The sequence below is a fragment of the Aptenodytes forsteri genome, unplaced genomic scaffold (genome assembly GCF_000699145.1).
Source record: "Aptenodytes forsteri isolate BGI_AS27 unplaced genomic scaffold, ASM69914v1 Scaffold72, whole genome shotgun sequence".
NCBI classification, from domain to species: domain Eukaryota; kingdom Metazoa; phylum Chordata; class Aves; order Sphenisciformes; family Spheniscidae; genus Aptenodytes; species Aptenodytes forsteri.
In genome coordinates, this window is record NW_008796193.1 from 1,684,189 (window position 1) to 1,699,010 (window position 14,822).

At 53.8% G+C, this 14,822-nt stretch overlaps 1 protein-coding gene and 1 long non-coding RNA gene across 2 annotated transcripts in view; one reads left to right on the plus strand and one right to left on the minus strand.

The window, feature by feature from the left end:
• The window catches only part of FAM155B (family with sequence similarity 155 member B), a 32,813-nt gene extending 28,760 nt beyond the window's left edge, over positions 1-4,053 (plus strand). The window contains exons 3-4 of the mRNA XM_009288095.1: positions 2,606-2,777; positions 3,385-4,053. Coding sequence (XP_009286370.1) covers positions 2,606-2,777; positions 3,385-3,794 — 582 coding nt within the window. The 3' untranslated portion in view covers positions 3,795-4,053. The remainder of the gene's footprint in view (positions 1-2,605; positions 2,778-3,384) is intronic.
• Positions 4,054-4,312: 259 nt separating this feature from the next.
• LOC103906154 lies at positions 4,313-11,773 on the minus strand. Its single transcript, XR_657990.1, has 2 exons — positions 11,725-11,773; positions 4,313-11,353 (listed from the first exon to the last, which is right to left on the minus strand). It is a non-coding gene; the product is annotated as an uncharacterized LOC103906154 (long non-coding RNA).
• Between the last annotated feature and the right edge of the window lie 3,049 nt (positions 11,774-14,822).

Below are 14,822 nucleotides of genomic sequence, written 5' to 3' on the forward strand. Positions count from 1 at the left end.
GTGCAGGTCTGCGTGCCTGCCCGCTGCCTGCCTGCTGCCTGCCCGCTGCCTGCCCGGCCCGTGGGGGCTGCAGTGGGGTGCCTGTGCCCTCTAACAGGGAGAAGGGGAAGGCATCGCCTTCAGCCAGGCGAGCCGGAGCCCTTGCCTGCGGGGTGCCCCTGCCCGGGGCCGCTGCCCACTCTCCTGGGGCTGCGTGTCTCGGTTGCCATCCTCGGTACGTCCCTCCCAGAGGGGTCCCCACGTTTCAGGCTATCCCATAGCGTGTCTTTGCAGCTGCAAGCTCTTTGAGGCAGGGACCTCTCCGTTTTGCTCCAGATTACATGTGTGTCTGTAGTTGTGCGTAAATGACGGCATCGTGTCAAGGCCAGGACTTGCTGAGTCCTCGGACTGAAGTAAGGATGCGTCCTGTCTGGCTAAGTCCTGGACAGTCCTGGACAGTCAGTGGATGGTTTGAAGCCTGTTTTATACCTTCTGGTTCTCCGTCCCATCTATCATAACATGTCACTGTCCACTGAGATGTCTAACCCTCCTTTACGTCCTGTTGAGGTCCCGTGGAGAGCAATGATAGATGCTTTCCCGAAGGAGAAAAGCTCATCACACTTGTGGAGCGTCATGTGCCACCCCGCTGAGGGGTCCTTCTGCGTCCTCCTCACTGTCCCACCGTCCCCTTGCTCCCGACAGTGTCCCCGAGGGAGCAGAGGCCGGTGGGGAGGACACGCGTTGCAGCTGGAGCATCTCTGGAGCACGGGCTGTGCTCGTCCTGCCCGTTTCCCCTCCTCCTCCTCGGCCCCGGGGGAATCAGCCCAGGCAGCTGCAGATCCGGACCTCGAAGCTCTGCTTCCAGGTTGTGTCCTCACAGGCTGATTGCAGAGTCGGTCCCTTCTCTGGAGCCGTTCCACTTTGTCTAAGTAATTAACATCCAATGGGCCGGGGAGAAAAAGCAGGACTGGATTTCCCACATCCCAGCTGAAAGCCCTGACCACAGGGCTACTGACTGCTCTGAAAGGCTTGCTCCATATATTGTGTCCTGGTCCCGGTTAAACTTCTTGTGATGAAAGTTTCACCAAAACTAACATGCTTCCATGAAAATTCTGGTTTTCATGATTTGGCATTTTCCAGGAAAAAAAAAAAAAGAAGCTAAAATAACTTGCCAAGAATTTCCCAACCAGCTTTAATCCTGAGACACTACCGTGGTCCAAACAAGTGATGATAAGGATCTATGGAAACATGGGGAAACAAAGAAGTGATGTTTTCAAAGCCTCCAGAAAATAAAAATGCAGCTGGAAGGAGGAGCACGGGGTTTTCTCCAAGCATGCCGAGGAGGGAAATTCATTCCCTTTGAATCGCAGGGAGTCCTTTCTAGCTGGTTTCAAAGGAAGCTGGATGTGGTCATTAACATGACCTTAACTCTGTCGCTCGTGCCTGGATACATTCATAGATGAGCTGGAAGTGCCACGGAGGGTCCTGCTCTTCCCAGCGGCATCATGGGTTTCTTGCAGGCTGAGGAATGACTGCTGACCATGAGAAACAAGATCTCCCTCCCTTTTACAGCGAGCGAAGCCAAACAATTTCCACCCGTGCCTGATGCTCGGGAGATAAAAGGGGGTGCGGGACATACGGTCTTAACCGAAGCCATCTGGGCTGTGCCAGGCCAGCTGCGATGGGCACGAATACACGGAGGGTGGAAGGGAAGAGCTGGTTTTTGCTGGGGAAGGTCATCTCGGTCAGCGGCAGAGGAAAGCCGCTTTCTCTCCCCTGCTCACGAGTGGCTGTGTCAGTGGCAGTGGACCCGAGGGAGGGCGACCGGGGACCGGACGGGCTGGAGAGGCAGGGGTTGTGGCACAGCCTTGGATCTGCAGTCGCAGGTGAACCCCCAGGTTGCTTTTGCTTCTGGAAATGTTGCCAAGCACAGCTCTAACCAGTGGAAAGGCGAGCGGAGCACACAGGGGCATCTGTACCGCTGTTTGGTACATTTGAGTGTCAAAATATGTCTGTAAAATGAACGTGTTCCCCCCACGGTCTGCCCATTTGAGCCAAAAGAAACAGCACCACGAAAAGGGCCAGATTTCTATGAATTGGGAAACTCCCCCAGAACCAGGTAGGAAGGGGTGGGGAAGGCGAGGAAGGCGTTATTTGGTGGGTGGGGAAGGCAAGGAAGGTGTTATTTGGTGGGTGGGGAAGGCGAGGAAGGTGTTATTTGATGGCAGAGAGGGACGAGCCTGAGGCTGCAGCAGCTGCGTGCGCTGGATCCCAGTGGTGCCCGCCTGCTTCTGGCCAGCAGCTTTTCCAGCAGGCAGAGACCTTTGGAAATTTCCGATAAAGATCAGCCCGCAGTCTGTTTTGCTGTCCCATGTCCCATGTTCAGAGCTGATGGGGACCAAAGTGCTTTAGAGGAGGCGTAAATCCCTACCCTGCCCTGGGGGAGCAGCGGGGTGTCTCAGGGAGGAGGAAGATGCTCTGGGACGGGCGATAAGTGGTGCTTGAATTTTTCACATGATGGACCAAGCTCTCGGTCTCCCTTCCCCTTTCACCCTGTGTCTCTGCAATGCTTCGGCTACCCCGGCATCTGGGGAGGTGACATGTCCCTCTCGGTGGCTTCCCCTAGGCTGTCTACAAGGCCTGGCTGTGCTCCGAGTATTTCAACGTGACCCAACACCAGTGCCGACACCGGATCCCATGCAAGCAATACTGCCTGGAGGTGCAGACCAGGTGCCCGTTTGTGTTACCGGACAATGACGAGCTGATCTATGGAGGTTTGCCTGGCTTCATCTGTACGGGTCATCTGTATGGGTAAGGAGGTCCAGGGAACGGAGCCAGGCTCCTGCCCACCCCAGGGGGCATGGGGGGACGGGGCAGGGGGGGGTGCTGATGAGCCCCGTCGCACTTTGCAAGCCATGGGCCAGATTTTGAAGGTTTTTTGGGGCGGAGGGGGAGGAGGTACAGCGTGGAAACACGCGAAGCACTGCCTGGCTGCTGAAACGTGGCCATCTGGGGGTGAGGTGTACGTGGTTAATGGAGACACGGCAACAACAGCCCACAGCTTAGCGCAGGAAATGAAAGCCCTACCTCCAACTGAAAGCTAAAGCAGGCATGTAAGGGGCTGAAGGTAACGGGATTAAAGCAGGGCCGGGACATTTAACTGCTACAAGCAGCATTTGGGGTGTCCTGAACATGTCCCAGGGCTGCGGTCTCTGCCTGCACGCTGGTCCGCGCAGGCTCGCAGCCCCACTGGGGGCAGGTCCCAGGGGGTCTCTGGGTATCCCGGTTCTCAGGCTCTGCCTGTCCCGTGGCGCGTGGCTGGCAGGCACTGGGGCTCGGTCCCTCTGCAACCCCGCCCACGGTCTCCCGCTGACCCCCTCCTCTTCCTCCGCTTCCTTGCCGCAGGGCTGCTGGAGAACCAGCTGCCTGACGAGGAGGCCAAGTGCTGCGAGGTGCAATGGGACTCCTGCGACCACCCCCCAGACAGCAACGACAACACATCCCCCAAATCCACAGCGTCAGAGTCACTCCATTTCCACCGCCACGACCCCCACCTCCATCACCAGCGGCAGAACCACTACCACCTCTACCACCACCACCACCAGTATCACCAGCCCCACTCCCCATCCTTGCTGCCAGTCTCCGCAGGGTCTCGCCTCGGCAGCAGCCGGATCAGACTGTGCGTGCTGGTCCTGATGCTTCTCCACACCATGGTGTCCTTCTCGAGCGTGCACGGCGGCAGCGGGGCAGCCGGCGGAGGGCTCAGCCTGGAGGCCCTGCCCGCCCTGGAGGAGAGCGTGGCACGGGACGAGTGATGCGGAGGAGAAAGCCGACCTCCAAGAAGAACGCCAGATCTTTTTCCACTAAGGGGGGCACATGCTATTCCTCCAATGGGAGGCACGGGATTGGGGGTGACGCACACACACACACCCCCGCACATACCCCCAAGAGCTGCTCGCCGCGGGGCATCCCCGTGATGAAGAGTCTCTAATGCGCACAGGGCTGCGGGACTCGGCTTTGAGAAGGGTTCGGTCAGTAGCAGCCGGGCAGCGCGGCGTGCCCGGCCTCGCCGAGGCGCCGGCGCAGGAAGGTACGGCACGGGGGCGGGGGGAGCGGAGGGGAGGGGGGTCTCTTCGGAAGAAGTATCCCCCTGGGACTGCCACGCATCTCCCGGCCGTCTGCCGCGAGTGCCTTGGGCGCCCGCACCTTACCCGCCAGTGATACGCCAAGGGTTTGACAGTCAGCCCAGCCCCCCATTTCTTTTCCTCCTCGGTCTGTAAATCCCGAAGGGCCAGGCAGGCAGGGAGGCAGCACCTCTTGGCACAGCCTTGCCCCCCTCTCCTGTCCCAGGGGAAAAACCCAGCAACTCAAGGCAGAACCATCCTCATGGGGTGCAGTGTCCTCAGCGTGGCATTCCCCTCGCTGATGGGATTTGGGGGACAGGAGTGGGACGCTATTATGCTACACTGTGGTACTACTCGGGGTTCGTCTCATTACATCCCTGACCTGCTCCTCCAGCCTTGCCTTTCCTGCTCTTCTGTGCAAGGAGGTGGCGAGGGAGGCAGGAGGCACGGAGCAGGAGGGACATCCCCAGCATTCCTGCATCCCACTTTGCCAAGCGTCCTGATGATTTGGTTTAACCTTTTTTGCTTTCTTTCCTGACTGGAGCGGCTGGTCTCCGAGCGGAGTTAGGGAGATGTGACTCCAGCAGTGCACAGGCTAAGCGAGGGAGAGGGATCGTGCATGGTAACAATTGGATGCAGGGCGTCAGAAGGCATCCCTCCATGCTTCCCAGCTACAAATCATCGACTGGATGGCAGAAGGACTGGGCAAAAGGGCTGGAGAAATCTGGCTTGTAGGGAGAGTCTCCCACACAAAGAAGAGGCGCTAATAAAGCCCAGCTGGGGAAGAGAGTTTTTGTGAATACTTTCTATCCATGGATGCCCCCCAGATCAGAAAATTTCTAGGAGCCCAGCTGAGACAGCTGGACTCGGCCGGGCAAGGTGCTGGCTGGTGCAGCCACATTTGGCTCACTTGGTTGTTTTTTTTAACCTGAGCTCAGCGTAGCCAGGGATTCAGCCCCAAACAGACATCGGATCCTGCTTTCCTAGAAAACTCCCAAATTCTCCACCCACCCACCAGGAACTGTTTGCAGCATGAATACTGCGAGGTGGTGCATGGGGGACGGCGCTGCGCCTCCGGGCCAGGCACCAGCGACAGGAAAGTTCATTCTGGGTGTGGGCGAGGGGAAGGAGGAGGGTGCGTTTTAGCACGAGTCAGCTGCAAAGTGTCCTGGTCGCGATACGGATGTGAACCTGCTCGTTGCCTACAGAGGACGTGCGATGGTCCCTCTGTTTCTAGGCTGCCTCTTGACGGGGAGCCTACGGCAGAGCCCAGGGTGGATCGCTGCAGCCCTGCTGGGAGGCAGGGATGGAGCAGGAGGAATGTCCTGCTGCATCTCAAACCGATCCCGGATCCCTGCGGGGGTCCAAGAAGTCACAGAGTTGAGGACTAAGAGTTTTGTGGTTTCTGGTCTGTTGCAGTGAAACAAAACCAAGCAGAGCTCCATGAGCAAAGCTACTTCCTACCCGGCTGGAAGAAGGAAGTACCGGGCATCTCGTGGGAAGGACAGGTTTCCTGACGTTTCCAGCCCATTTCCAGACCAAAGAGGCTCTGAGAAGCAGCTGAATGTTTGATTTCTGCTTTGACTTGAATCTCAGAGCTTTGGGGTGATGTTTACACGTTGTCAGTTGCCTGTTACCAAAGTCCCGCAGATACAAAGCCTGTGAACCCGCTGTCCCTTGGGTGTTGGGCTAGGAGAGGTGGTGCTCACGGAAGATGCAGAGTGTTTCCCCCAGCAGATTTCCTTGCGGTTGCTACCCAGAAAAGGTAGGACCATTCTCGTTTGACTATTCCTCACAGCGTCCGTATATTTTCAGTCTAGTTTACACCAGTCTAAGAACTTGGGACGTGCAAATAGGGATCCGACTCCTCCGTTTGCTCTGCTGCTGAGAAATGAGTTGTGTAGCTGCTCTGATGACTAGCAAAAGCATACAGCCAGACCGAGGGAGGGAGCACAGTCCTGTGCCTGCCTCGAGACAGCCAGATCCAGTTCCTTCTTAAGGAAATTAGATTTTTCATGTACTGCCAAGAGTTAAGCTAATTCCAGGCGCCTCTCTCAGAGATAGGCTGCGTCCAATCTTTGAACGACTCATCTAGAGAGAGAAGAATAGCCCAGTGTGGTGCGTCAGCAAGTGGCCCTGAGTCACTGGCCCTATTCATTGTCTGCTGGTGAGACGCTGAGCAGCGCCCGAGCCTGCGCACTGGCAGGCGGCGTGGTGGTACGGGCTGGCTCCTCTGCACCCCGTGTGCGGGCCTGTGTGCGAATCCAGTGCAAATGCCGTTCTTGAGGGGTTGCGTGCCCTTCTGCCTGCCTTGAAGCTCTTCTGCACTGCCGGCGAGCAGAGCGAGGGACCAGTGCGTTGGTGTCAGTCCAGGCTCGGGCGGTTTCTGGTGGCGCCGAGTGCGGAGGTTTTGTGATGGGCGATTTCCACAGAGCTGCGGGAGTGAGGTCAAACAGCCCAAGTTATCTTCAGGGACTAGGGGAGGCTGGCAGGGTTTTGCTGGAATAACCTGGGAGCTGTGACAAACGTCTTCATGTTCCGTAGCATCAGCTGATGAGCTTCATCTCAGGAGGCAGGGAGCCCGCGCTACATCCCAATGAATGGTCTGAAAGCTGAGCCGTTTCAAAAATGGGGTCTTTAGTGTGATTACTGAGGAGCTGTAGTTGCTTCAGCCGGGGAGCAAGGAGGCTCTGCAGGGCAGTTATGCTGTAGCCAGAGGAGATCCACACGTTTTCCGAGCTGCGGCTTTCCAAGCGGTGTTCACGTGAGGATAACGTGCCGGGTCTGCGGGCAGGGGGAGCGCGCGGGGTGCGGAGCCGCGCTGGCAGGCGCAGGGCTGGGATTTTACCTAGTGTGACTGGAAGGAAAGTGCTGAGTCTTCACACACCAAGGCTTTTGGAAGGAGTTCTTTTATTTAGCGAGTCTAGGCTGCTGTCAATAAGTTCTGTGGTTTTAGGGCACCATATGCTGTATTCAACACTTTGCCAATCTCGTTAAATGAATCCAGACTAGGCTGTTCACAGAACAGGACAGAGCAGCTGGAAGCGGTGTATGTCACAGTCCATCATTATAAGGCCGTCAGATAAAAATCTTCTCTTTGGTCTGACATTACAACCTTAATAATCCTCCACCCATATTAGCTTTCTCTTTGCTACACAAGAGAGAAGTCCAGAAAGGAGACGTTAACATTGTCTCAGTTAATGCCACTGACATTATTTTTATAAAAACATGGAGTGAATGTGCCTGTGATAAGGAGAGAAAGGGTTTCTTTGCCCTGTGCGTGCAGGTACGCTTCAGCCCGAACCCCTCCTGTGCCCCATGCAGCCCTGGGACCAGGAGCCCTTTGCAGAGCCACGCTCCTACAGCCACCTGGGACCTTGGAAAACACCAGGATTTATCCTATGGGAATTTAAAACCAAGGTGCTTTCTCCTTTTCATTCAATGATCTTATTTCTTCTCCCCAAAGAAGGCGCCATGCATTGGGATTAATATGTAAAACCCAACCTTTCCTTCAGTGGGTAAAATTCTCTCTGCTCGAAGAAAAATGCCGATCGGAAAGCAGCGATTCCTCCCTGCCCTCCCTGGCAAGAGGCTTTCTGTGCCCCGGGGCGCCGGGGGAGCCGAGGGGTGATGCTGTCCCCGCAGGGTCTGGATGCGGGAGCGGGCAGGGGAGCGGGCAGAGCAGATGGGGCTGCGGGAGGAAAGGTAGCCGGGTCCTGCCCGGCTGGAGCGTTAGCCCTGGGTTTTGCACTTTAATGTAACTGCCAGTTGTACAAATTAATTAAAAATAACTGAAGAAAAATCCCAAAGAAAGGCCCTGCTTCCTCTGGTGAAGATTAATCATCAGTTGAGCCTTTTTCTTATGAAAATACAGATCCATGGTAGCCCCAGGCAAAAGATTCCCAGGGAGAGCCCTCACCATTCGTGCTCTGAGTTAGGGAAATCGCTTTGAAAGCATCTGACAACTAAAGCAGAACATGTTGAGTAACTTGGCAACACTCAGAAAACATCTTGAAATGGTTTTTGTTCAACACATTTTGCTTTGCTTCAATAGGAGATGTCAGGGCAGTTCATTCACTGCCACTCAGGACTGCAGGCGATGCTGGGAGACGGTGCCTCTGCCCGCGTTTAAAAAAAGAAAAAAGAAAATCCCTGATATCTGCTGCTCCCGCGGCAGGATCCTCCTCGGCGATGCGATGAAGTTTCCCATTGCCGAGCTCTGTCCATCCCTTCTGGCCGGCGAGGTCTCCCCGCGCCGCGTTGGCAGGGGAGGTGGGTGATTGACAGCACGGAGCGGGGCCGATTGCGCGGCCGGTGGGACAGGGTACCCCCCATCCTGCAGGGAGGGGCGCTGCCTGGTGCTCAGCCTTGGGACTGAAGGCTCTGCCCTCAAAAAGCCATGCAGCGGCTTGTGATAAATTATAATATGATACCTCGCTACTACCCTGGAAAGGAATGCCTATAGAAATTGGTAGAGAAAAATCGGGACAGAAACGTACTTGGATTCTGCGAAAATCCCTATTAAAATCTATGCGATGTGGCAGACAATTTTGTTTACAGACTTTTTGAGCTGCCCTGTGGCTTCCCATCCATGGGGGTATAAATCTCCCTTAAATTATACCTGAAAGGTCAGGAAGGGCAGTGTCTGATGTTCAGGCAGGACGTTAATAACGATCTACTTCAACCCATCAAAGTCAGCTCTTGGGCATCCCAGCGGGGTGACAGAGGTACCTACATTAGGAAACTCCGTGATCACCCCTTCTCCCCCCAGGAGGAGCCTGTTTGGGACTCCTGGATCACGGCAGCTCTGGGGGGGCTGCACAGGTCCAAGCATCATTTAGTTTTATTTCAGGAGTGAAGCTTTTCAGCAGCTCTTTTTGGGTGTTCTCTTTGGGCGACTGCTTCCAGCCCTGTGCATCGCTGCAGGGAAGGGGATAGGGAAAGCCTGCTCTGCTTGTCCTCCGAGTGCCAGCCGAGAGTCAGGACCCGACTGCTGAAAATCCAGGTGTTTTACACCATTCCCGCAGCCCCAGCCCCCGGGCTCCATCTCAAACAATGAAGCCAGCACCGACCACGCTCCCCGTGGCTGAGCAGAGAAGAGCATCCTCCCAAAAATGGGGCTCCCAAAAACGGGGCTCGCCCCACCACCCACAGGCTGGTCCTCGGGGGGGGTCCCACACGTGGCCGCCTGCAGCTTGGCCTGTGCAGGACGTGCAGCTGCCTCCTCCCTGGACGCAGGCCGGTGGATGCTCGTCCCGCCGGGCGGGGGGCGCCGGGCGTAGGGGAAGGAGGGGTTTTACCTCTGCCCCGGGTCGTGCAGAGCTGCGCTGAGACCCTGCGAGGGAGGTCACCGCCATCAGCTGCGCCAGGGCGGTTTCCAAAGGGACCTGCAGTTCTGCCCTGCTGGGGTGAAGGGAGCAGAGGAAGCGCTGTGGCCGTCCGCGAAGGATAAATAAGTTAAAATAAGGATCGTAACCAAAAAAAAAAAAAAATAATCCCTTTTAGCAGTTGTTGGGATTTTATCGAAGCTCCCAGCCCCGGCTCGCAGGGCTGGGTGTTCTCGGGCGGGAGGTGGGCTGCGTTTCTAAACACCGTTCCTCCAGCTTCACGTCACAGGCTGCGTATCTAGTACTTTTGTTCGAAACAAGATTGGGAGCGGTTTCCAGTCTCGTTAGCATTTTGTGATGATCCTTTTTCAGCCCAGGAAGTCGACAGCTTCGCTTGTTGTAAACTGAAACTCGAAAAAAAAAATTAGGTTTGGCTTATGAAATTTGGGTTTGGTTTTCCCATTTTTAAACGTATTTGGGAACTGTACGTGCTTGAGTTGCAAAACAAAAAGACATTTCAAGCCAGACAGTTTTGTTTTTTTTTAATTTTGAAACTTGTCAAAACAAGCCATATTGATAATTATGACCAATTTTTTTTCAAATTGAGAAATGTATCAAGAACAGCCCTTTCCCACAAAACCTTTCATTTTCAAAAAAATAAAATGAAAAAAATCAATCACACTTTTTCTGCTCGCACAGTTGGAACTGGTGGCAGTGGATTCGGAGAGAATAGCAATTTGTAAGGAATTCCAACCAGCTCTACTTAAAATAGCATCCAGCCAGTTTCTTGGGGGCAGTAGGTTGAGCGGCTCCGCGGTGAAAGCAAATGGGAGAGCTGCCTTTCTTACCAGGACGGTTTCAGTCCGGGGTAACACACCTTGGGAACCGCTCGGGCACGTTCCGCGTGGGAATTCGCTGCTGAGGTGCTGCTGCCTGGGAGGAGGCATGTCTTCTTCTCTAGGTCCTCGGCTGGTGGCGGGTGCCCCCAGCCATCCCTCTAAACAAGCTCTGTTTTCTTTTCAAACCAAAATGAATCCAGCTTCTTCTAGCCTCCAATACATTCAGACATCACAGTTACGGGATGCCTTCAAAACCAGAGATACTCCCACATGTTCATGGGAGTTTAAATTTGGAAGAAATTAAATGCGCTGGTCTGGCAGGGATGCCACAAAGCGAGAAAAGCAAACGCCGTGGTTCGACGAGAACCGTTTTAAGGGAGAGTACTGAAGAGAGCCCCAAAGAAAGCGTCCTTGCCCGCCTCCGTTCAAAGTGTGGGAGATGCTGTTTCTGGCAGCCGAGGCGAGGTCCCTCTGCCCCTCTGCTGCCGGCAAGGGCCGGGCTGGGGGGGGGTCCCGGCACGCCGGCAGGCGCGAGGGGCACGGGGGGGACCTCGGCAGGGACCGGAGCACCCCCGCCGGGGCGGCTTTGCCTGTGTGTGTGACCAGGCTGCTTGTGACCGAACCCTTCTCAAGTGCTTGTGAAATGTCGGTGGTTACAGAGCTCAGACCTACAAAAAAAAGGTCCTTTTACAGTACGTGGTGGCGAGGTGAAAAAAAAAAAAAAAGCATACTGCTGAAGTCAAAATATTCTTTCTAATCCCCCTGCCCGGTTTCTCTTTCTTTCCAGCTTTCTTCCTCTGCCTCCCGGACCCTCCCTCTCTGTTCCCACCCCCCTTCTGTTTCTCTTTCTCCCCTCTGTCATAAGAAAGTGACTGTGTCCTCGAGGGGACAGTTTTCTTATGCCATTTTATACACTGTGCTTCATGTTTAGAACTTTTTTGCACTAGTTCCTATTACATTTATTTTCCAAAATGGTTTGACAGAAAACAAACGAAAAAAACCAACAAAAACACAAAACCATGCTATAATTCAGTTGTATTAAAAATATTATCCTACTACTCTCTGTGTTCAATAGTCTCTGTACCTGTAATGCAAAAAGCATAGCTGAAGTCAAAATATTCTTTCTAATCCCCCTGCCCGGTTTCTCTTTCTTTCCAGCTTTCTTCCTCTGCCTCCCGGACCCTCCCTCTCTGTTCCCACCCCCCTTCTGTTTCTCTTTCTCCCCTCTGTCATAAGAAAGTGACTGTGTCCTCGAGGGGACAGTTTTCTTATGCCATTTTATACACTGTGCTTCATGTTTAGAACTTTTTTGCACTAGTTCCTATTACATTTATTTTCCAAAATGGTTTGACAGAAAACAAACGAAAAAAACCAACAAAAACACAAAACCATGCTATAATTCAGTTGTATTAAAAATATTATCCTACTACTCTCTGTGTTCAATAGTCTCTGTACCTGTAATGCTTTCAGTTCTGTTGTATTTTGGGGCAGAGGTTTTCTCCGCTCCTTGTTTAACCCAGTAAAGAAATAAAATGTTAAGAATTGATGATAACTTCCTCCTCCCTTTCTCTGCGGTTTAATTTGGGCCGTGTAGGTCCCGGCGTGCTGCTCGCCGTCCAGGGAGATGCGGTGGGACGGGCTGCCGGCCCCCTGCTCCCCACCAGAACCTGCCCTGCAAACTCGGTCTGTCTGTCCGTGGTGTTTTTTTCCTGCAAAATCCAATCTCAAATGGAGGACAGAAGAGGCAGAATAGAGGGACAATAACCCTGCCTTACTGAATTTGATTTCGTAACCTTTCTTTATATTCTTTTGTTTCTTGCCTTCACATTTCTTGCCATGGGGCTCACCTCAGAACAATAGGGGCAAAGACTGTCACCAAGAGATTCATCAGAGAATAATGACTAAACCAGGGTATCCAAATTTTGCCCAGCTGAAGTCCACACCCACATATAATCTGGAATTAATTCATCTGGACAACAGATCTCGGCATGCAACAGAGCTAGGACACTCCGCTCCAACTTGAATGCTGCATGCCAGGCTGCAAAAGGCCATGTAATAAAACTGAAGTTACACTTTGGCCATTCCTACCCCAAGCTGAAAATTCTCAGTTTGGAAAGAAGACAAGGAAAAGAGGGCAAAAACAGGAATCAAACTGGACGGAGATAGAAATAATTTTTTAAAAAGCAGATTGGTAGAGAAGACCCATGCGAGGGGAGGGCGCGGGGAGGCATCGGCTCTGCCGTAAAACCGGGGCAGAGAAGAAGAAGTGGCGGGTGCAGGAGGGGAGACCTGGAGAGCACGGCCAGGGAGTGGGGTGTCTGGCACGTAACCGCGTGAGGGGCTGGCTGAGTAAATAATGAGCGGGATATATCACGGCTAGAACTGAAGGCGCATTTTCTGGCCTCTCACAAGGTTCTCGTTCCTCTCTGCCCAAACCAAATCGTCCGCAAGAGACAGGTTTCCTTTGTGGCTCAGAAAGAAAAAAAACCACAACGTATATTTACTGGAGTTCCTCAAACAGAGGAGCTGGCTCAGGAGCGGGGGGCTGTGCTGGAAGGGTTGTGCTCAGGTGTGGAGCTGGGGCTGCTGGCGCCCGGCTGGGCTGAGCGCAGGGTTCCTGCTGCTGCACCGTCCCCTTTCCTCTCCCTTCGCCTGCGGGGACACCTTTGGCTCCTCTCTCTTCTTTGCCCCACGTGGAGCCAATATCCACATTCAGCCCTTCAGCTGCAAAATCCAAAGTATTCCAGGGCTGCCTGTCCCTGCCAGCAGCCTGCGCACCTTTTTACACGTGGACACAGGTACACGCGCGTTTCTTCCCTGGCCGTTAATGGTAGCAGACGGATTGGTGCCTGATTTTCATTTCCACAACGCTTTGCTCAGGGTCTCCACTAGCTGGGTGGAAGATGGCATCACACCTCCTTTCAGAGGGAGCCATTTCGTTGATACAACCGCCAGGTCGTCTCTTTGTCCGCAAAGCCCAGAGGCAGGAGGTTCGGGACACCGGGACAGGCAGTTGGGAGCGTCACGGTGCTACTCCCAGTTTGGGCAACTAGAGATCAATATTACCCAGCCCATTGTTAACGGAAACCATGCTGTTCACTTGTTTCTTAAGTCACATTAAGTCATCTACAACTGCTCACAAAGTCTCCAGCAGCAATAACTGCGTGAATGCCCACCAAATTTCTCAGGTAAACTTCACAGCTTTGGCAGGGAAGCGAGGGGACAGTGTAGATGCCGTACAGAAGCATCGCTGTTGCAAACCAGGGACAGCGGGGTCCTTTGTTCTAAAATCCTTTTGTCCTGCTCTGTTCCAGCCTATTGTTTTGGTTTTCAGAGAGTACCATGTTCTGGTGCCACTGAAGTGTAAAAATAAGGCAAAGTCAAGATGGTTTCCAGGATGAAGCGTGAACATGAACTTCTAATGTAGAAGCATGATGGCCAGCAAACAGAACCAGGGGGGTCTCTTATTATTTGCACAGAGGGGATCGTGCTTAGCCCCACAGACAAACAGAAAAGCATACACCAGAGGCTATCATCTCCAGAATAGCACTCAGGTGTCTCAGGTTAGCACATACCCTGCTGAAGGCACTTAAATCCAGCTTGGATATTTCCTAATGTCTGCAGGCCCCTCCACTTGCTTTTAACGTACTTTCAGTAGTGGTTCCTCATGGGTGTGCCCTGAACTGCCCCAATTTGAGCAGCTCTGAGCCTGAGCTGGGCTCTAGAAACTACATATAAGAGTCCTGCAAAGGGCTTGAGCTGGTAAATAGCCTCAGGACACGGAAAGCACCAGCTTTCTCAGAAAATGTGTTTGGGATCACTTCTTCCTTTGGGAGAGCTGCTGGCAGGATGGGTCCCGGCAAGCCACGTGCCATCGTTCGTTCCTACCAACCTCCTGCTGCAGCGACGAGAAAGCACCGGCTGGCATCTCTGCCGCACTGGGTAGGTGGTGGTGATGCCTTTCAAAATGGGCCTGCTTCTGGAGGTTAAAAGCTTGAGTGCCCAGCCTGGGAGGGAGAACGCAGCCAAAGGGTGGGAGATGTAGCTCGAGCTGCTTGCTGAGCCTGTAGGAAATAACACCATAGCGTGGCTCTGCTGGGCCAGGCTCGGGGTGCAGGGTGTGCTGCTGTGGCAGATGCTTAGGGAAGCTGCCTAAGAGCAGGGCAAGCATGCTCCTGGAATAACCATACGTCGACATGCGATTAATGGGATCTCTGAGACAAATATGAGGGATTTCCTGGTATCTCTTTATGTAACAGCTCTGGATTGATGTTTAACTGCTGCATTTGTGTAGCTGCATTCTTGGCCCCAGCTACTCCCCTGGTATCCCCCCTCCCGTGGCAATGAGTGCTGGAGTGCCATGTCGCGTGCTTGAGAAGGTATTTGTTCTTGGCAGCTCCTTTTGATGTCCCTGTGTCTTGTCATATGAGGCACAGCACCCCTCACCCGTGCTCTCCAGGCCTCTCCTGGTTTAACAGGCTCCAAGCATCTCCCCCTCGGTCGCCGCCTTTCCAGAAAGAGAGGTACCATGAGCGTGCCCCGTCTCCTCGCCT